Raw genomic sequence first — 19,526 nt, forward strand, 5'->3', positions numbered from 1 at the left:
TCGCCATTTCAATAGCTTTCACTGACTATAAACTTCCTTTTCCCTTCGATAACTTCACGAATGGTCTGCTCCATATCTGGCTTGGGCAACCCAAGCAAGTCATTCCAGTACTTGGGGAAGATCCCAAGTTTCTGATTCTTGTCAAAGGTCACCACCTTGAGAAGATCAAGGGCATTCGCCCATTCACCGTCGGCGATCTCCTGCTTGACTCTTTTACCGTGTGATGTAGCGTCAACCTCCGTATATACCTCGAACTTTTCCCCGGTGACCTTCTCCAATGTCTTCCAAATTTCCAGCTGGGTTGTGACGTGGCCGGCAACATGCACATAGGTATTGGCAGACTGCTGATACGCATCGCCACGGCTGAGTAACGCAACAAGCGTTTTACCAATGACGTCGATCTCGGTCGTGGCGAAAGGGGTTTCGCCGCCGTCCCAAAGCTTGACTTTCTTCTTGCCAAGGTCAAAGCCAAGCCACCCCTGCCACAGACCCCAGTCGAAGAAAATACCTGTAAGCACCGCTGTCCACGAGATCGCATCTTCTCTGCTTCGCAAATAGTCGACAACTTGCTTCTTCCCAACCACGAATGGCACTTGCGAGACAACTTCCGGGTTGGACGTATCGACGCCAAACTCAGAGGGAATAAAACGTTTCACTCCAGCCGCGATTGCTGCCTCGATGACTGTTTTTTGCGCATCGAAAGCGTGGTGGCCGAGAAGCGAGATCACGGCATCTTTCCCGGTGAATGCGGCTTTCAGTGAGTCGAAACTGAAGTCGACCCTGATAACGTTGACCTCTGGACTAATAGACAAAAATACCAAAGTCAGCTTGGCTCGAGCTACAAGTCATACAGCACTTGGACTTACGGGAATGTGGATTTCGATCCAACCCTGCTAATTACAGTTACATTGAGTGAGGAGTTGAGTAACTCATGGAGAACTGCGGGACCTGGGATCCCACTTGCCTGACGTAGGATAAGCGTAAGAGTCGGCAAAAAGAAAATAGGGTACCGCTACCTACTCCAAGAAGAACGACGTTTTTGATAGGGGATGCCATGATATTTGCCCTGGGCCATGGTCATATACGAGCAGAAGGTTGTTTTAATATGGAATTTGAAATCGGAAACCGCCGGGCAGCATGTTGTGCAGCACTACAGCCTACAGAGAGATCTGCTTGTAAATCAACTTCAGAATCGATGTTCATCTTCATCACCAGATCGCGGGAAATTTCCGCTCATCAGCGAAGAGGCGGCTTGGCCCATGTAAGTCTTACCCCTAAATATTACGGAAGCGCGGCCTAATGCGCTGCAAGAGAGGCCAAATAGGATGGTTCTGGGGTCAAAACATGACTTCATCGAATGGTTCCTTGCATATCCGTTGACGACCGTGAATAAGCGTGGATTGCCTAGGGCCCGCTAATAATGGTGGGGATCTTGGCTTGGAAACATGGGCACGGATCGCCTTCGGCGGTGTGGATGCTCAGCCACGAGGCATCTACCATGGTTGAACACATATTTGGGTTGACGAAGCTAAAGTACAACGCATTAGAAACTCAGAGAGGAACATCCAACCCTATCTGGGTATTTCTTCTCTAATTCACAGACAAGTTAGCAGGAACTGGTGGCTGCGACAACACTGCTGTTTTTCCACTGCATAAGGAATACCAAATACCCCTTCGCCGGTATAGTTTTTGCATCTACGGTGCAATAAACTGCAGGCTTCAGGCAACCCCACCACAGGGTCCTCGATACTCCCATGGTCCTCTCCGCGTCCTCCGACCGTATCCAACACCCTACCTCGTTGGCGCCATTTTTTGGCCGTCATCAACTGGAAAATTCGCCCATGGCTTTGGCAACCAATTTTTGAGGATTATGGAAGCCGGCCCGGATTTCCTTCCTCTCTTTGACCTGGCGATTGAACAGCATGCCGAGGCCAGTGTTAATCGCACACTGACATGGCATAACCAGATAGCCTCCGGTTCTCCGATGCTTCCGCATTCGTTCAGGGGTTACAGCCTGACAAGGCCTTCCTTAAGCGGCAGCTGGATTGCAGGTGGATTCTGTTCGGGATGTGACATAATAGGTTCGCAACAGTGATTCTGACTCTGATCACAGCTCTCGATCTACGGATTTGCCCTCTCATCGACCAATAGGAGGGCTACCTTACTAATCAAGTCGATATTGATCAGTATACAGGCTTCGCATATCATGAATCCCTTTTCGCGTATTCAGTGCTCATGTATTCCGCTGTTCATAGAAATGGGCAGGGTGATGGTTGACGATCTTCTATCTGCTGAACGAAATGCTTCATTATGGATCTATAGACAACTCTGCCCAAAGCAATTTACTGTGTACAGCCAAGCTCTTGGCATTAACAGCGGTGGAAAGAGATCCCGCGATTTCAGACTGCTGCCCCACTGGACAATGCGCCGCAGAAAGACCGTACGTTTCGGCAGTAAGTGTATATGCGGATAAATCAGGAACAACAAGGCAATATGTATGTCAAGATAAGTGTCTCCTATATAGTCGGATTTGGAAGGTGACTGGCTACTTATATGAAAATTCGCATGCCCCGACCAGACAGCAACTATTCTCTTTTCCACTCCATTACCAACTCGAGAATGAAGTTCACTGGAGCTCTTCTGGCTACTGGCCTCCTTTTCACCGCTGTCGAATCTCACCCAGGTGGCCACAATGTTCCTCGAGCGGAGATGCAGCGCCGCGCTGGTTTATCTAAGCGCTGTGCTAACCATGTAGCTCAGTTCAACGAGAAACGCTATGCGAAGAGAATGAAGGCGAAGCGCTCGTTGGAATTTGAACGGCGCTCTGACAACACGACATATCAGATTACCACCGAAGCACCTTATTACGAGGTGATACAGAATGACACCTGCGTGCTGGCGCCCGATATCACCCAGGGCCCCTACCTGTGGCATCGTGCTCAAATCTTGAGACAGGATATGTCTGAGGACCAGCCTGGTGTTCCTCTCTGGCTGGATGTTGGCGTCATCGACATGGCTACCTGCGAACCCTTGAGTAACGCCCTCGTGAGCTTCTGGCATTGCAACTCTACCGGTAACTGCTACCTCACTTAAATTCGACCTTCTCAAACCATGATTGAAGGCTAATCAGACATGTAGGTAGCTACTCGAGCTTCACCGGGGTAGATCCAAACATAAACTTCAAAGACTTCCTCCATCAGCAAAATATTCGAAACTTCACCATTGGTGAAACCGACCTCCACACCGACGATACCAAGTGGCTACGCGGCATGTGGCCGACGAATGGCGAGGGCATAATGGAAATGAAGACCATATTCCCGGGATTCTACGAAGGCCGTGCCGTCCACATCCACACTCAGATCTTCACCAACTGGACTCTACATGAGAATGGTACTCTCTCATCTGGCCACAATATCAACACGGGCCAGTTATACTTTCCCGAAGATGTGACGAAGCAGCTGATGGCTCTCGAGCCGTACAGTTCGCACACTGAAATTGAGCGAGTGACAAACGACGTGGATGGCCACATAGCTGAAGGACAGGTCGGTGGATACAATCCCATTGTCAGCATCATACCGGCGGATGGAGAGAATGCAGAGAACGGTCTGGTAGGATACATTACTATGGGCGTAGACACTACGGAAACTTACGAGGAGCCCGAAGATCCCGAGGGATTTTGGTGGAAGCACTGATGCTGTGGCTCACGCCTTAGCAGTTCGGAATGTATAGTACATCTCGGGAAGGCTGGCTTTGCGTATAATCCTGACATGACTCCTACATAAGATAACGTTTCTACTGGTGGATTTTTAATTTTCCTTGTTGAATGCACCCACTGAGAGACTGGAAAATGCACTCTGATCTCGTGATGATGACTAGCAACTCACCACAAAGGTCACCGTAGATTTTATCGGGTAAGTACTGGCGCGCCGTCGTAAGCTTGACTCGTAGATCACTCAGGGGCCCTATGGAAGATCCCGACGAGGCTCTGCACACACGAAAAATACCTCAGTTAATCCCAGGTTGTAGAAAATATAATATCAACCGTTGCATATATGTCTCCTTTTCTCGCTCTTGTTCATGTTTCATCCCTTTATTCTTATGCTGAAGCTGGGCATGATCATGTACATAGTGCGAGTGTCCGAAGTAGCCTTTTCACATGTACTGACTCGTGCAAGCTAGACGCTTGCTCAACGCCACCTCGCAGTCACGAATCTTGTCTCAAGACTTCCAAGCTGCTTGGCTAGATAAGGTTACATATCTCATTACTCATGAACATTGGGGCTTGGTCTCGCCCCACTAAGTGCACGCTATCAGCTTTGGGAGAGTAGAGGTTCACTACACCGTCATTGCGTTTTCACGATCGCATGCTTCGTGTTTCGCATCTGACTCAAGACTTCCTCGGACGTCATTGAGCTTCGTCATAGCTAAGAGGCCCTGGTACTGCTGGTGAATAAGAATTATGGGGTGTCCACTCTTAATTGCAATCAAGCTCATCCAAGCATCTCGCGAGTAAGCTTATTGGAAGGCCTCGGATGCACGGACTCTTCATAATCGAACATTGACGTCGCCCCGGTAGTCCGTTTGCCGCCTCAGGTGGAGATATCTCACCTCAGTATCGTATTCCTGAGCACTAATGACTCGTCTGGAAATATTAAACAGATGTCAGGATCAAAAGCAGATATAAAGCGATAAAACTCCCGCTGGGAGGTGAACCGCCACCCAACTATCCACAGCTATCAGTCGTCATTTGCATCAAACACATCAACATGCGCGTTGTTACTTTAGCTCTTGCTACGCTCTTTGCGTCTGCATACGCGAGCAAAACTTTCGACGTCAGTACACGAACCACTCTGTGCGAATAAGCGTCACCTCATTTCAATCACTGACTTCCAACAATTCATTTCACAGTGCTATCCAGGTACAAATGGAGACCGCTATTGCTGCGTGAAGAATCACCATACATGCGAGAAGCAGGTAGGGGAGGCGGTTCCCTGTTTCTGAGGAAATTGCTAATAGCCGCCCAGCGCGGAGGAGGAATTGGAGTATGCTACAGTGATGCCACGGTGTATTGCGGAGGATGTGGAGCCGACTGCTGCACCTACGACCCCAACGCCCCAACGTACGAGGATGACTCAGAAAGCGGCAGCAGGTACACATCAAGCACCAAGCTCTATGGCACTTACTGTAAGAGTTGAAGGACTTGAGGAGCGGCCAATACGATAGCCAGAATCGATTCACATTGTCATCATTCCTGACCCACCCATTTACTCTTGTTGTGGAATATTGCACTTCAGGTCTTTCTCTACGCCTTTTCTCTTTTCTATTGCCCTTTCTCGTCCTATTAACAATGGCATTTCCTTCATGGAACCATTACGAAATGCTGCTATATCTTACAAAAGAGTTAAAGCACACGATTGACCCCGTAACCTCCCGTGTTTACGCCCTGTGGTTTACAGTAAAATAACGTTGGTCTTCATTCTCATAATTCCGTCTCGTCAAAGTGAGGTGGTATTGATGGAACAACTCTTGCTTATTTGCAAGCTCGGGCGTATCTTACTTGTTCCCTCCGGTGCAAAATAACCTAGCTTCGATCAATTGATCCTGACATGCGAATGCGGTTGTGAAACACAGCTTATTCCCCATCGTTTGCTTCCACAATTGAGATTTCTTGGCGTTGATTCGTTCGGCAGCTGTTGTTGCGCACGAGCCCTCGGCAACGAGCAAATAAAAAGTTGGCCGTCGGCACAAAACGCAAAACGTACAACAGCCGGGATTCCCCAATGGTCACCCACTTGAGTACTAATCGGCCGGTTCGCAGCTTGAGTACGGCTGAGCGGACGGGAAGCCCTATATTCTGCGACCTATGGTCGTACGTGAAAGAGGGAGTCAACTTTTGCAACTATAAAGTGTATTGCAGGGCTAGGTGGTGGTAGTGACTGCATCGCAGCACTCATTTCTTGCCCGTTTCTAAGATTTTGAAGAATTCTGCAATTGCATCAGCCCCCAAGGTCTACTTCTGAATAGTATCATGCATCGAGGCATGAAAAAAAAAATTGCGGGGTGTTTCTGCAGCAGAATTAAGCATGTTTGCCGTGCCTCGCTTGTGCGGCTGTGGCGCGCGTGATCCGATCTGAGTTCTTCCTACATCCATGCCCTTGACTGATAGAAATAGCGGTTTCTCTCCAGAAAGAGACATTCAGTATTGTCAGTTTGATTGATGAAGAAGAGAAACCGGCACTGATCTACCTCAGGCAGACGGTGGGGTCCAAGGCTCCAGCGCGTCCCCCACCTGGCCCTGAAACTTTCGAACGTCCACTTGCCCTTCCTGGTATCCCACGCCCATCTCCCCCAGCGTCAGCCCGTTGGACCTGAATCCCATAATGCCCTGGAGCATCCCCGGAAGGACACGATTTGTCTGGACAAAGTTGCCGTATTGGTCCAGGTGCACCCAGAGCAGCCAGCCCGTGCGTCAGCAACGTAGAAGTCACGCTGATGCACAATCTCCTTATCCCTCAGCGTTGCCGGCAAGTCCGTCAAAGCCGGGACGTCCAGGAACATTCCTTGCAGCTGTGGATCGTCCCACTCAACCTCATCGTCCTCGTAGAGCGCGTCCTGAAATTCGACCAGCACCGGCGCGAAGGCCAGGATGCCGGCGAGCTCGTTTACGGCGCTAAGGAAGCTGTACCGCGCTGCGTTGTCCATGACGGCGGCGTTGTGCCCAAGAACGGCGTCTTTGCAGTCGCCCGTGGCTTCGAGCAGCTGCGCGTGCCGCTCATCGGTTCCAGGCCGATAGTCTGTGCGGATCCAGAGCGGCTCGATGTGGCGATTAATCTCGCGCTTCTGGGGCGAGAGGAGGTCATGAGGCACAACGCTTGCAGGCCTCGGGAGAGGAACTTCATGGGGCGCGAAGGTGAAGTGGGCTGCTCGTTGGATGTACGGCTGAGTCCGGCATTAGTGAGTTGCACGCTATGAAAGCAGTCTGACATTCAGCCTACCCGACGGTCGTGATGACCAAGGCGTGCATACGCGAGGCCAAGGCGGACGTGCTGGTCGCGGAGAGACTCGCCCGATTCTACGCTCCAATTCTCCAGCACGAACCAGTCGAAGCCTAGCTCGAGAAAATTGGCTCCGCGCTCGTTGTACATTACAAAAGATTGTTGCGTGACGTGTGGTGGTTGCCTGCTTGCGCCGCAGCTTCTTTAAGTACTCCGCTTGCACCAAGTCCACCCTCCTGATAATCGGCGTTAACAAATGCCACACCAACGGGCCCGTGTTTCATGCAGTCTGGGATAACCTTTGGCTGTGAGCTGTTGGAACGACGAGAAAAGAAAAAAAGCCAACCTTGCTGATCACCAATCCTACAGGTGAGAAGTTCTCTAAGGTTGTGAAGGGGGACAACTGCTGGTCGATTGCGGACGACTACAATCCTTCACCCAGAACGACTTCAAATAATTTAACTGAGACGTAGGCGCCATCTGTAGCAACTTGTATACGGGCTGCTACTACTGTGTCTGGGTTCCCGGAACGCCCAAGCCAACTGGTACCACGACCGCGGAGCAGTAGCTACTCCGACCACCGATTCTTGTATCCTGTTCATTCATTACAATGCCTAGGTAATAGCAGGTGCGCTCTGAGAGAGCTTGCGGAAAGTATGGCAAGCATCTCAAAGGGGCTTACGGTTGCTCAGTGATTGAATTGAATTCGTTATTTAGCTTATATCCTACAGGGCATCACTTCATGGTGTCCAGCTTTGCACAGCTTGATTGGGCATCCTTGCATTTCTGTTGCACAGCCGAACAGCAGTCAAATTTGAGAATGCCGAGCGGGTAAAACGGAGCATGGGGGCTAAGAAGTGGGGACAAGCTCCTTTTTATAAAGTAAGCTTGATCCTTAGTTCCCGAATCCGCTCCAATCAAGCTACGCAAATGGTAGTCCAACGACAGGCTGCCGCATCCTTCCAGAAAACACGTTTCATGGTGTGACCGAATGCTCGAGTACATGGTGTTACGGAGTCTTGGCCTGGCCTTAAAGTGGCTGTGTTTCACGGCCAAGACAAGCCGAATCCAAGACTTTGCCGAAGATCCGTAATCCTGTGGCTTCTTTTAAATGGCGTTGCGGCCCGCTCCATCGCGCATGGCTGTTTTTGACAAGCTCCATCAGCCGTGTATCACTACTTTTCGGGCCACACATAAGAATCCAGCTGCGCATCCCCTGCACAATAGATGTTCCATAATCTGGGCAGGCCACCGCTGTAACGCCGGTTCATCACACCAATTACAGCACGAAAACCGTAATCCCATCTCAACACAGCATGCCATCGACGGGCGCTGGGATGGAAGATGACCGGGCTGCAATTCTCCATCCAGAAGACCATGCTAAAGACACCTCTCCACCACTACCACTAGTCCCACTCCCCTCACCACCGCCGCAATCATCACCACCACCATACACTGCCAAGCCTCTACCGTATACTCCAAATGGCTTTCCTCCTTCAGAAAGAGCAGGTGCACGGGCTTCAAAAACCAGAAACTCTTTAAGGAGACATTGGAAAATCTGGCTTGCAGTTAGTTGTATCCTCATTGCTGCAGTAATCATTGTCCCTTGTGCAGTGTAAGTTACAGATCACTTCTAACAATAGCGGTTCGCACTAACAATTTTTCGAACGACAGCATTCTCGGTACCTACAAGATACAGACTCAGTCCTACCTTGACAGCATCGATCTAAAGTCCAACGAAGGGAATCTCTCCATCGAGTTCAACGCCGATTCAACGATCCATCTAGAGTATAGAAACGGTCCGCTGGTCTACCCTAACAATGGCAGCGATTTCAGGAAATTCCAGCTCCATGATTTCGCAACATCATTGTACATGGAGGACGACGCACAAGACCTCAAGCTGCTTACTACGACAAACACATGGTTTACTAGTAGTAGACCCCAAACCAAGTACTGGTTTGACATCGAGCCCACCAAGACTCAGCAGAATGACGAAAATTTGATACGGCTGTTACAAAAACTATTGACCGATGACGAGGTCAAGCTTCGCATAAAGGGGGCCCCGAAAGTGAAGCTGGATGGAATGCCGAGGGAGTACAAGGTCAAGTGGGATAAGACGATAACAATGAATGGTCCGTCATCTCCTCCCTACTCAAACGCTCCAACCTGTGCATTTTCCTTCTCTCCTCTTTCTCCTGCCTCAGATCACTGAACTCGCCTCGAGCTACTCCACTGACAGTTCACCATGTCAGGCTTCGGCGGAATCTCCACATTCAAGAGTTGGCGAGACGACACGTTCCTCTATTCCGATCTTCTAGCAGACTGGGAAAATGACCAAGATGCCCCATTCCACTACTATACCATAGGCGATTTCACCAACGCTGAAAACACACGAGGCCGTCTTACAATCGACATCAGTCGCATCGCGGTCGATGTGTATGCGGATGGCAACACTCACTTTGGCACAGGCAACATCACGGTGTTGGGCGGCCTACCAGAGCAATCAAGCTGGCAAGGAGCAGATGTAGAAATCCGTCTGCTTGACAACACAACCCGTGATGATATTGAAGGTATGGCAGGAACAGACGGGAACGGGACAATGACGTGGTACTTGCGTCCGACGGATGTGTTCTTCAACTATTTTTCGACCTATTATACTGAGACCCGATCCCCACACATGTCAGACGCCATGCGGGGGATGGAAGATATCCAAATGAAAGTTCGAATGGACTAGTGGTGGGACATGTAATGATGGGTGTGGTTTATGATTTCGCAATGAATGACTTGGGAGGGATTTCTGTATTTCTCATATGATATACCCGCAGTAGTTATAGCTATCTGGCACAATACATTTTTCGATCTTGAACACAAACGCCAAGGTCGTTTTGATACTCTACATTCTTACCCCAATCCTCTCTACTTCAACTACTCCACATATTAATTTTGTTCGAGCCACTATGGTTTTCTACCACTCTACTTGATTGCTTTTTATACAAGTTTAACTGAAGTCCGGTTGATCAGCAATGGATTTATCATCTTGGTTAGCAGACAAGAGTAGGTGTTTGCATAGCTGTTTGGCGAAGAGTGATGTGGGGCTATACGGTAAGTGAGTAGTTGATGTGCGCGTATGTTGTTGAGGTGGGCAATCCGGGCACGGTTCGGCAGTCGTTTGAGTCCGTTGCCAGAGGCGGGGGTGGTTGACGTCATTTGGGCTTTAGCGGGGCAGGAGAATGGGTCTAATAGTTCAACATTTCTTAAACCCCTACTACGGGTTTGTCTGGAGAGAGGCGTCGAGGTCGGGACTCGCCGGCAGATCGAGGAGATGAGCAGGGCGATTGTGGCTGAGGATATAAGGCCTGTATTGGACAGTCAGAGGTTCCGTCTGGAAGAACTGAAGGGCGCTTACACGCATGTTTGGTCTCGTAAGCGCTTTGGCAAGGTTGTTATCACGATCGACGGCAAATAAGTGGGTGGTCCCCTCCAGTACTAGACGATCGGAATGGGAAGCCCCCTCAATTCTGATGTGAAACGTCAAGGGATTGGAAACTGCGTCTGAAACAAAGCAAATATGCTTATTTTCCAAAACATGTCAAGGTTCCTATCAAATTTCGTGATCCATCCTCGTCAATCTAAACAGCCTCTCTTTCCTCTTTCGGACGCATCGGCATCTCTTCCGTATCCGATGCCTGGGCCTCCGTCCGCTGATACGAAGGGTCCGTATGCCTCTGCCTGGAGCCCACAAACAGCCACCGACAACCGCGCGCAAACGCCTTCACCACATCCCAAGGATTCAACGCATGCGCCAGAGCTCTGATCATGCCCACCTTATGCACAATCTCAACCCCGTCTTCCTTGCGCACGCCATACTCCTTCCACGGGTAGGCAAAAACGTGCATAATTGCGAAAAACGCCATCTCGATGCAGATCAGCATGTTGGGAAGGGCGACCTCGATGTCACCGTAGGCCAGGAACTTGGATTCCTCAATGACGCCGGTCGAGTTGAGGATGCTGAGCAGCTCATTCTGCCAGAAGCAGAAGAAGATGACGAGCTTGATGGAGAGCAGCTTGAGGAAGGGGCGGTGCGAGGCCAGCTCGGTCTTGGTCTGCGCGTAAAACTGGATCAGGCAGTACATGGCCAGCGTGACTGCGACCGAATCGAAGATGAGGACCCAGAGGTATGCATATTTGGGGGACAGCGAGTCCTCGCAGAGAACGTCGTAGTGCTCGGTCACGACGGAGACGATGGTGAAGAAGACGCGGATGAAACAGTATTGGAAGACGGAGATGTAGATGATCTGCGCGCTTTGGTCAATGCGAGATGAGAGGGGTGGCTGTGCGTTGCGAAAACTCACGTTGAACCAGGTCAGCCCACTCTGCGGCTTTCGCAGCCAGCCTTTCTTTTCTCCGCCAGTACACTTTTGGAACCAAGTAATTGGCCATACCCAGTTTTGCGGCGTGACGTTGCGGAAGTATGCTTTTTGGTCGTGCAGATCGGGGGTGATGTAGTTGCAAAGGAGCGTGAAGAAGCTGGAAATAGCAAAGGCCTCGTAGCAGTCGCGCAGGACTTCGAAGTAGACGTGCTTCGTGTAGTAGTGGATGGAGAGCATTGATACCGCCGCATATATAGGCACCATTAAGAGGATGCGAATGATTCTACGACACTCTCAGCGAAATTCCCAACATTGTGTAGTCGCAGCGCCGACTTACTGCTTCTGTTCGTCCGGTTTCGTGTAATGAGAGGCATGGCGTGACATCAGGAAAAAGCTGATTATGATTGCGAAGGCGCTAAAAATGAAGGATATATTTCTGCAAGCACGTCAGAGGTCGTGGCTGGAGGGACTGGGTTGCAACGTCTTACTGTGCAAGAGTGTGGAAGTTGACAGGGAGGTGAGGGAGAGGAACCTCCCTGATCTCCCCAATGTCTCTCGCTGTGCATTTCACCATGTTGAGTGAGGTGTTGATGTGGCGCGTGTGCCAGACAGCGCGGCACGAACAGCCCAGCCTTTAAGTATCGGCACGAGATCGGCGGTGCTAGCGCTTGGTGTTGCTGTCCCCACATTTGTGAGGCTTAACCGCCGCCAGTCGTGCGCGGCCAAAGCTTGACTCTTGAGGCTGTGCGCTGTCAACAGCGTTTCGCCCTGCACGGATCCCTTATTGCAGATAAACAGCCCGCAAGAAGCGAGCCTTGAGCGGCTATGCCACACCCTCAAATAGAAGCTCGGAGAGAGGTTTCGCCTTTTCAGCTCGTACATATTATCGAATTATGGAGCTCACCGCTTTAGTCGTCGACGCGTCTGCTCGGTCAAGCTGATTGGATGCTAGTGTGGCACAGCCGCTTTGATGCTCGGTTTAGCTTGCCGACTGGGCTGAGGCGCGACGTGGGTAGACGTGGCCCTGCATTTTTGAGCCACTAGCAAGCCACGAGGCCAGAGCGCACAGATATAGGAGTCACTCGCGCTCGGGGAGTATCCTCCTGACAGCTGTTAGCTCCACACTATTAATGGGGTTTCTTAAGCTGACGGCGCCAAAAACTCACAATTAGAATCCACTGACAATTCGACCTTTCATCAACGACTAAATGGAATAAAACATTAAATAATCTCGGCAAGCTCTGCTGCAGGATGTACTCAGCAACGCGAAATTTTGGGATTGGCCTGCTGCAGCCATGGTCTTACGGAGAATGTCGGCGTTACTTTCCACGCATGAGCCTCAGCAGAGAAGACCTTGCCACATGTCAATTTTGCCCGCAGCAGCAACATCCACGGAGTTTCAGTGACAAGGAGGCCAATTTTATGAACAGTGCAAGAATCCGACTTAAAGAGAAGAACGAACGGCCCCTAATTCTCGGTCTGGATGAAAATAAGGCATTGTTGCAGCGTCATTATAGCGTAACACAATAGCTAAGGTTAGGAGAGCGGAAGATCTGTCGTCCATCGCATCAGAGGCCATTGCCTTCAAGAAATTTTGGATAGTCTGGATACCGCTTTCCCAAAATGCGTCCTCCAAACCCTAGCTGTCTAAGGGACCGGATATAGTGAGCTGTTGAAAGCTTCAGCGATACTTCAACCCTACCGTTTGGGCAGTATTTTGACCTCTGTCTGGAGGTTTCGTCGTGGTAAGCAAGGTCAAGTTGTGAGTTTGTCACTACTGCTTAAGTCCCGAGTCACGAAACACATAGATAACACAGACCCAATGTATTTTTTACAGTGGCTGCAAGTTGCAAAATATGCTCACATATGCTTACCAGCCCCTCCGGGTTCTTGAGAAGACCCAGCACAATTTAGAAGACTCGGACTTGGTCGGCACCAGACGAGCCCTTGTGGGCACCACTATCAAGGACAGTTTGGACCATAGGAGAATTAGATTCATTCTCTTGAATTCAAGAAAATCTACATTGGGAATTGTTCACGCTATAGGCTAAAGTTATTCTTTCACTAAAGATATCGGATGTAGGCGAGGCAGTAGTTGAGAGGATTGAAAAATAGAATATTACGAACGCCTATTCAGGTTGTTGAAGCCGAATGAGCCCAGAACCTCCTACTTTCAGTTTAGTCGGAGAATGCGGTGTATCTTCGGTATAAACTATCTCATTGAAGTGCTCTTCGCTGAGCACAGAAGCCTACTAGCGCAACTCTCGTGTTAAGTCCTGTATGCACTTCTATCATTCTTCGTTTTGTTCTTAACTCTTTTCTTTCTCACCCAATAATGCAGTGAGCTGCTTGAAATTGCCGTGCAAAACATCGATCTTGTAGTCCAAGGAGCCGATTTGCTAGCCTCTTGCATCCTCGCAACAACACTTCAGCCAGCTTCTTGTACATTCAACTCCTCACGTATGCGCTCCCTCACCCTCATCAACGCCTTTCCGAGTAGATTCTGCCCCCACTCCTCCTTCTCCACGTACAAAGCATTAGCGGCCGAATATCCGATTCCCCACACGCGATCAAATCTAGAAGCCTCAACCAGCTCCCTCTCGCCCGTGTCCAACAGTAATTTTTTCAAGTTCTCATTCTGCGTAAACTTCATGTAGTTTCCTTCCTCTACAATATTACGCTTAACTGCGAGTGACGTCAGCAGACCAAAGTGCAATCACGTGAATGGTATCAAACTCACTCCCATCCCACTTCTGTTCATCAAACCCCTTCACCTTTCGGCCCCAGCTCTTCTGCATGCGCGGATCCTTGGTCTTGAGGATACTACTCGCAGTTGCCTCGTCACCGGCAATTTTCGCCTTTCTCCACATCATCCACTGCTCGGCACAGTTGAACGTAATTCCCTCGTGAACGAAGTAACCACGGTACCACTGGCACAAAAAGCCGAACTCGGCATCTGCCTTGAAGAAAAAGACCGGCTGAGGCATATTCTCGCAGTCGACTTCCAAATCCTGTGGTTTGTGGGGCCCCACTGTGGCTACGTAGCTTCTTTTCTTTAAGCACATGGGCTAGCTGATCCGATCGGGACGCTCTGATTGGATGGGTATTGGATTCCAGGGTCCTCTGGTATCTTTGCCAAGCTGAAGAAAAGCGTGGGGGAAGTGGTGCTCCGGGTATGTTGGGCGCAGCGGTGAAGTCCGTGACGCGAATAAGGGTTCGCCCTCACCAAGCTCGCCACACCGTCGCGCACGCCTTCTCAAAGGAAGAGAAGCTCTCAAATGAGAGCTCTACTAGGCGATCAAGGTTATTTAAGCACCTACCGTTAGGTCTAACTAGTAGCTGTGAGTCACCGTTTGATGACTGGATCCTAAGGGTAGTGCCGTATAGTCAGAGTTTTATCATAGTTTAGGAAGCCTGCAGTCTTTCTGATTGGCTCACAGAAACTAGGTGGGACTCTCTGTTCCGCTGTTGGGTGACTATGAATGTGCGCCCAGTGCCGGCCCGAAATGGAAGCTGGGCCCACAGTAGGATATGAGAGTGATCTTGCCTGTCCGCTTTTATTAGGATCGCAGTGAATTAAAGAGACAGGGATTTCGCCACGTAAGAATTCTGTCTCACGGCCCTTCTGACCTACAGCAGACCTGCAGCAGTCCCCGACAGCAGCATGCGAAGGTAGTCAAAAGTCACGAGCACTTTCGCTTGCGTCGAACTTTCGACGGCTGCCTCTCGTACTCATAAAAGGACCAACATTCCATCCCCTCTCCGCAAGCCGCCTTGCTGCATTCCGCCAGCTATGCCTAGGAAGACGAGAGCCCCAGCCCACGAAAGGCCCGCTCCAACACCCATGATCTTCGATCCTCTGGACAACATCCATCTCCGTGCCCGCAAAATCATCGAGAAATGTCCTAACAGCCCAAGCGGTCGCTGGGTCCTCCCTGGAAATGAACTACTGCCTGAAGAGAACCCGTATGTGCGTTTTCTTCAGCTGCAAGGTAACCAGTGTCGCATGCCCGCTCTTCTCCATTCAAAGGAGACCCTTGAGTTCTTGGGACTCGACGCCTTCTTGGCCGAAAAGTGCTGGGTTAGCTGGACACGCCTGCAGCAGAACCAGCGTCAGACCATGCCGGCACCACCTACTCAAGTGCAGTCAAGCTACGAGCAGTCAAAGCCTGCTCAGTCAAGCATGCCGGCGCTGCTTGCTCTCGTGCAGACGCAAATGCTCGACCTCTTCGCGAGTGAGTGGAATCGCGAGCTCTCGCCGGAAGAGCGTGCGAGGCGCCTTGAATCCAGCAACTCGCGGACCAATTCCAACGGGTTGCCTTTCGGTCCACAGCAGGTGCCCAACGGGCAGCAAGCAAACAACTCTGGACCAGGAAATCTCATGATGCCGCAGCAGGATTGCACTGCGACCGACTGGGGACAGTTTCCGATGGCGACATCCAGCGACAACATGGGAGTGGCAACCAACAACAACAACAACATGACGGCGCCATTCAACAATGACATGTGGGCAACCTATCCGGACGGCACTATCCCGATTCCCCAGGACCAAACCTTCGGGCCCTCGAACCAGCCGACCGGAGAATCGGTCCCAGCCGCCAACGCTGGACCCTCCACCTTGCAGCGAAATCCCAGCAGCAGCAGCGATAGCGGCTACAGGAGCAGGAGAAGCAGCAGTGGCAGCGACAGCGACAGCAGCGTCGACGCGGGGCGCAACGGACCCCTCAGCAGCCTCGCCGCCGGCCTGGCCCTCACGACCTCCCTCGAGCAGATCCCGCTCCTGGGCCCCCATTCCGACACCACCAACTGCGACCTTGTCAACAGAACCTTCGAAGCGCAGGTGTCGCGCTTTTTCGGACTGAGGCCCGAGGCGGCGTGGCACGCGTACCACGTCATGACGAACCTCCCATTGCGGCAGTACGTGGGGCTGGAGACCGAGATGGCGAAGATGGACTGGGCCGTTTTTTGGGCCATCTTCGACGCCATCCTGACCGTCGACGCGCTCATGGCCGTGGTCGTCGTGCCGCGATTCGAGCTGCTACTGCAGACGAAGCGCATCAGCGAGTACCGGGCGGAGAAGATGTGGCCGCCGATGGCGGTGACTGCGGTGCCGCGCTGTGTCGATCCGGTCGTCGTGCCGGCCTCGCAGTCTGGTTCCGCCCCACAGGACCCGATGGCAGCCGTTGAGCAGCACCTCCAGGGCTACATTGACAGCCTCCGTCTCCAAGGCGTCAATGCAAACGACTGTGCTTGGATCACCAACATGAACTACAAGCACGACATGTCGTCGGAGTGGCTTGCGTCGCCGATCCATCGGTACATCGACGACAAGAACGCAAAAGAACAAGCGGAAGCGCGGAGGAGGAACAACGGCATCCAGAGCACTGGTGACGATGGTGATGTGGTGGTGGATAATCCGCAGCATGAGAGGAAAAAGCTGAAGGCGGAGATTGCGTGGGACTTTCTCAAGGAAGTGTGCTGGCAGGATATGCCCATGGGCAACCTTTGGGATGTGGCGCATGTGCCTGATGCAACCCCTCCCCCCAACCTCTCTGTATAACACACGCCACCATCACCACCCTCACCGCCATCACCACTCATTTCACTCCTTCTCTTATCTATGCCCTTCTCCGCAATTTCTGGCGCCCCACTTTGAACTTGAGGTTGATATTAACTGTTATGGGAGGAATTTTGTCGTCATGGGAGGAGTTTTACTGTTATGGGAGGAACGTTACTGTTATTGGAGGAATTTTGTCGTTTAATAGGTGCGGCTTTCATGTCAAGCTTTGCTGGCAGGTGCTGTTGGGTCCAGCTTTCATATTGTTGGAAATGATTCCATGATGACACGTTGTATTGTGGGATTGGCGCTGAGAATACTAGGTGGCAGTGTCTTTCTTTATCTTGCTCTTTTTAATCTGTCGTTTAGATACCATAGCACTTTGCGCTTCGAATCTATTTCAATTAAAACTTGATCTTTTACATCAATAATGCACCCGGAGAACTAGTCACAGAAGAGGACAGCTACCTTCAGTCGGTACAGCAGCCTTGAGAGAAGGCTGCAAACAGCCGAGATGCAGAAGGCAACCGCACTAAATTAACAGTAGTCAGTACCCGTGCCAGCGATTCACACACAAAAGCTTACGACTCACCGCTCCCCATAGGCGTGCATCCGCAGCTCTACAGTTAGCCCAATAATTACCCAGAACAGCTAGCGCATGCACGACGTGAACGCAATAAGGTCGATTCTCATTGGCCAGCATGTACCAATGCCCCGTCGCACGGTCCAAGCCGACGTAAGCTCAATGTTACTGATCCCCGCCAACAGCAGCAAGAAACAGGAGGTTTCTCGGCGGCCACGTCACCTCTCTTTGCAAACAGACGGCCACGAGCATCCCAACTACGTAGTCGTGGTGGCTAAGCTTTCGCCAAGTCGTGCGAAGCTTTGGTGGGCTGGCTGGTCTAAACGATTGCGTGATCGAGGACAACGTCAACCTCCGCAAAAGACTTGCCAAGCGCGGGATCGACCTTGGGGAAAGAGCAACAACAATAGAGTTTCGTGTTTGGATTTCAGCCGCGCGTACGAACAGGCATTGTGAGTTTTGCCATGCGCGAATGCGGAGTAGGCCTTGACAGAGACCAGGCCTGCAATGCGCACGAAACGCGCTAAGGCCTGACACAGGTACGCGCAACGACCGGTAAACACACTAAACCTCCAACTGCCGGGGGGAAGATCGCCGTAGAGCGTACGCGGCCCGTAAATGGCGACATAACGCCGCCAATGGGCGACTGCGGAATTCATTGAGGGCCTTGATTACGACGCTGGCGAATGGACGGAACCTTGAAAGTAGGCGCAGCGGGTATACATACCTATAGGGGCGGCCTTCTGTACTTCGATTCCTCCTCTCTTCGAGTCCATCAGCCCTCATCCTTCGACACTTCCAGCTGAAGCCGCCCACAATGAAGTCCTCCACACCCGTTGCAGCGCTCCTCCCGGCGCTCGCCTCAGCAACCACGCACCACCTCTTCGTCGGCACCTTCTCCGGCGCAAACCTCTACGCCGTCGAGTTTGACGACCAAGCGCTGACGCTCACGCTCGCGGCCAACATCAGCGCGCACGCGGCACACGCCTGGATCAACCTGTCGCACGACAAGAAGGCCCTCTACGCCGTCGAGGACGGCGGGTGGACTTCGTACTCTGTCGACAACGCCAGCTCGCTCACGCACACGGCGACGGTCCCGCTGGGCGGCGCCAACTGCAGCTCTGATCGCAGCATCTTCGTGCTGGGCTCGCACGCGCCGCCGTACGCCGTCTACGGTGACCCGTTCGGCAACTGCGCCAACGTGCTGCACGTCGACGCCGACACGGGCGCGCTCGCCGAGGTCGCGCAGAATGTTAGCTACGCATCCGGCTCCGGCGTGCATGGGCTGGCGCTGTCGCCTGACGGCCGCTTCCTGTACTCGGCCGACGACTCGGGCAACGCCGTGTGGACGCACGAGGTGGATGCTACCACGGGTTTGCTGACGCAGGTCAGCAAGCTGGATGGTCCGTCCAGCGGCTCCAACCCACGCCATGCGGCGGTGCATCCGAACGGTGGGTTCCTGTACGTGGTGCTGGAAGAGGCGAACACTTTGGCGCAGTACCGCCTCAACACTGAGACAGGCGTGCCGATTTTTGAGAATGTGACCTATCCGTTGATCCCTCAGTCTGGTTAGTTTGGCCCAGTGCATTATTTTTTCACGATGACTGACGTCAGTTCACCGTTTCGCAGAGCTATCGAGCAACAACGCCAACTACTGGTCTGACGACGTGGCCGTGGCGGCGAGCGGCAACTTCCTGTGGGCGTCGGCGCGCAGCCGCGACGAGACTATTCCCGGCTACATCAGCGGATACCGGCTCTCGGAGACTGGCGCCATCGTGGAGCAGCTCTTCCTGACCAACACGACGACGTCGGGCGGTTCGGCCAACGCCGTCACTCCGGCGCCGTTCGGTGACGAGTTCGTCGCGCTGACGGACACACAGGAGGAGTTTTTGCAGGTCTGGAGGTACGTCAACGGCTCGGCGGCCGAGGTGGTGGCCAGGCTGGACTTGCAGGATGGTGGATGCTGCGCCAATGCTGTCTGGCTGGATTAAGGGTCCTGTACGGAACACGGGTTATGATAT

The 19,526-nt window shown here is 51.9% G+C and overlaps 8 protein-coding genes across 8 annotated transcripts; 4 read left to right on the forward strand and 4 right to left on the reverse strand.

The window, feature by feature from the left end:
* Positions 1 to 8: 8 nt before the first annotated feature.
* LTHEOB_5600 (NmrA-like family protein) lies at positions 9 to 933 on the reverse strand (the record flags this gene model as incomplete). Its single annotated transcript, XM_035514764.1, has 2 exons — positions 9 to 801; positions 908 to 933. The coding sequence occupies 2 exons, from the start codon at positions 931 to 933 to the stop codon at positions 9 to 11; spliced, it is 819 nt and encodes a 272-aa protein (XP_035373890.1).
* A 1,686-nt stretch (positions 934 to 2,619) lies between these two features.
* Positions 2,620 to 3,692, forward strand: LTHEOB_5601 (Protocatechuate -dioxygenase beta subunit protein; the record flags this gene model as incomplete). Its single annotated transcript, XM_035514765.1, has 2 exons — positions 2,620 to 3,073; positions 3,139 to 3,692. The coding sequence occupies 2 exons, from the start codon at positions 2,620 to 2,622 to the stop codon at positions 3,690 to 3,692; spliced, it is 1,008 nt and encodes a 335-aa protein (XP_035373891.1).
* Positions 3,693 to 6,247: 2,555 nt separating this feature from the next.
* LTHEOB_5602 (uncharacterized protein) lies at positions 6,248 to 7,145 on the reverse strand (the record flags this gene model as incomplete). The annotated part of the gene is made up of 3 exons (XM_035514766.1): positions 6,248 to 6,415; positions 6,478 to 6,939; positions 6,996 to 7,145. 3 exons carry the CDS (start codon positions 7,143 to 7,145, stop codon positions 6,248 to 6,250), a joined length of 780 nt encoding a protein of 259 aa, XP_035373892.1.
* A 1,332-nt stretch (positions 7,146 to 8,477) lies between these two features.
* On the forward strand, positions 8,478 to 9,729 carry LTHEOB_5603 (Pre-mRNA processing factor 4-like protein; the record flags this gene model as incomplete). The annotated part of the gene is made up of 4 exons (XM_035514767.1): positions 8,478 to 8,504; positions 8,701 to 9,127; positions 9,248 to 9,565; positions 9,680 to 9,729. 4 exons carry the CDS (start codon positions 8,478 to 8,480, stop codon positions 9,727 to 9,729), a joined length of 822 nt encoding a protein of 273 aa, XP_035373893.1.
* Positions 9,730 to 10,624: 895 nt separating this feature from the next.
* LTHEOB_5604 (uncharacterized protein) lies at positions 10,625 to 11,939 on the reverse strand (the record flags this gene model as incomplete). Its single annotated transcript, XM_035514768.1, has 4 exons — positions 10,625 to 11,290; positions 11,348 to 11,648; positions 11,703 to 11,801; positions 11,854 to 11,939. The coding sequence occupies 4 exons, from the start codon at positions 11,937 to 11,939 to the stop codon at positions 10,625 to 10,627; spliced, it is 1,152 nt and encodes a 383-aa protein (XP_035373894.1).
* A 1,854-nt stretch (positions 11,940 to 13,793) lies between these two features.
* LTHEOB_5605 (uncharacterized protein) lies at positions 13,794 to 14,352 on the reverse strand (the record flags this gene model as incomplete). Its single annotated transcript, XM_035514769.1, has 2 exons — positions 13,794 to 14,050; positions 14,106 to 14,352. The coding sequence occupies 2 exons, from the start codon at positions 14,350 to 14,352 to the stop codon at positions 13,794 to 13,796; spliced, it is 504 nt and encodes a 167-aa protein (XP_035373895.1).
* Positions 14,353 to 15,209: 857 nt separating this feature from the next.
* LTHEOB_5606 (uncharacterized protein) lies at positions 15,210 to 16,925 on the forward strand (the record flags this gene model as incomplete). Its single annotated transcript, XM_035514770.1, has 1 exon — positions 15,210 to 16,925. One exon carries the CDS (start codon positions 15,210 to 15,212, stop codon positions 16,923 to 16,925), a length of 1,716 nt encoding a protein of 571 aa, XP_035373896.1.
* A 1,397-nt stretch (positions 16,926 to 18,322) lies between these two features.
* Positions 18,323 to 19,496, forward strand: LTHEOB_5607 (Carboxy- -muconate cyclase protein; the record flags this gene model as incomplete). The annotated part of the gene is made up of 2 exons (XM_035514771.1): positions 18,323 to 19,073; positions 19,135 to 19,496. 2 exons carry the CDS (start codon positions 18,323 to 18,325, stop codon positions 19,494 to 19,496), a joined length of 1,113 nt encoding a protein of 370 aa, XP_035373897.1.
* Positions 19,497 to 19,526: the final 30 nt, after the last annotated feature.

Source organism: Lasiodiplodia theobromae, assembly GCF_012971845.1.
Source record: "Lasiodiplodia theobromae strain AM2As chromosome Unknown scaffold_15, whole genome shotgun sequence".
Taxonomy (NCBI): domain Eukaryota; kingdom Fungi; phylum Ascomycota; class Dothideomycetes; order Botryosphaeriales; family Botryosphaeriaceae; genus Lasiodiplodia; species Lasiodiplodia theobromae.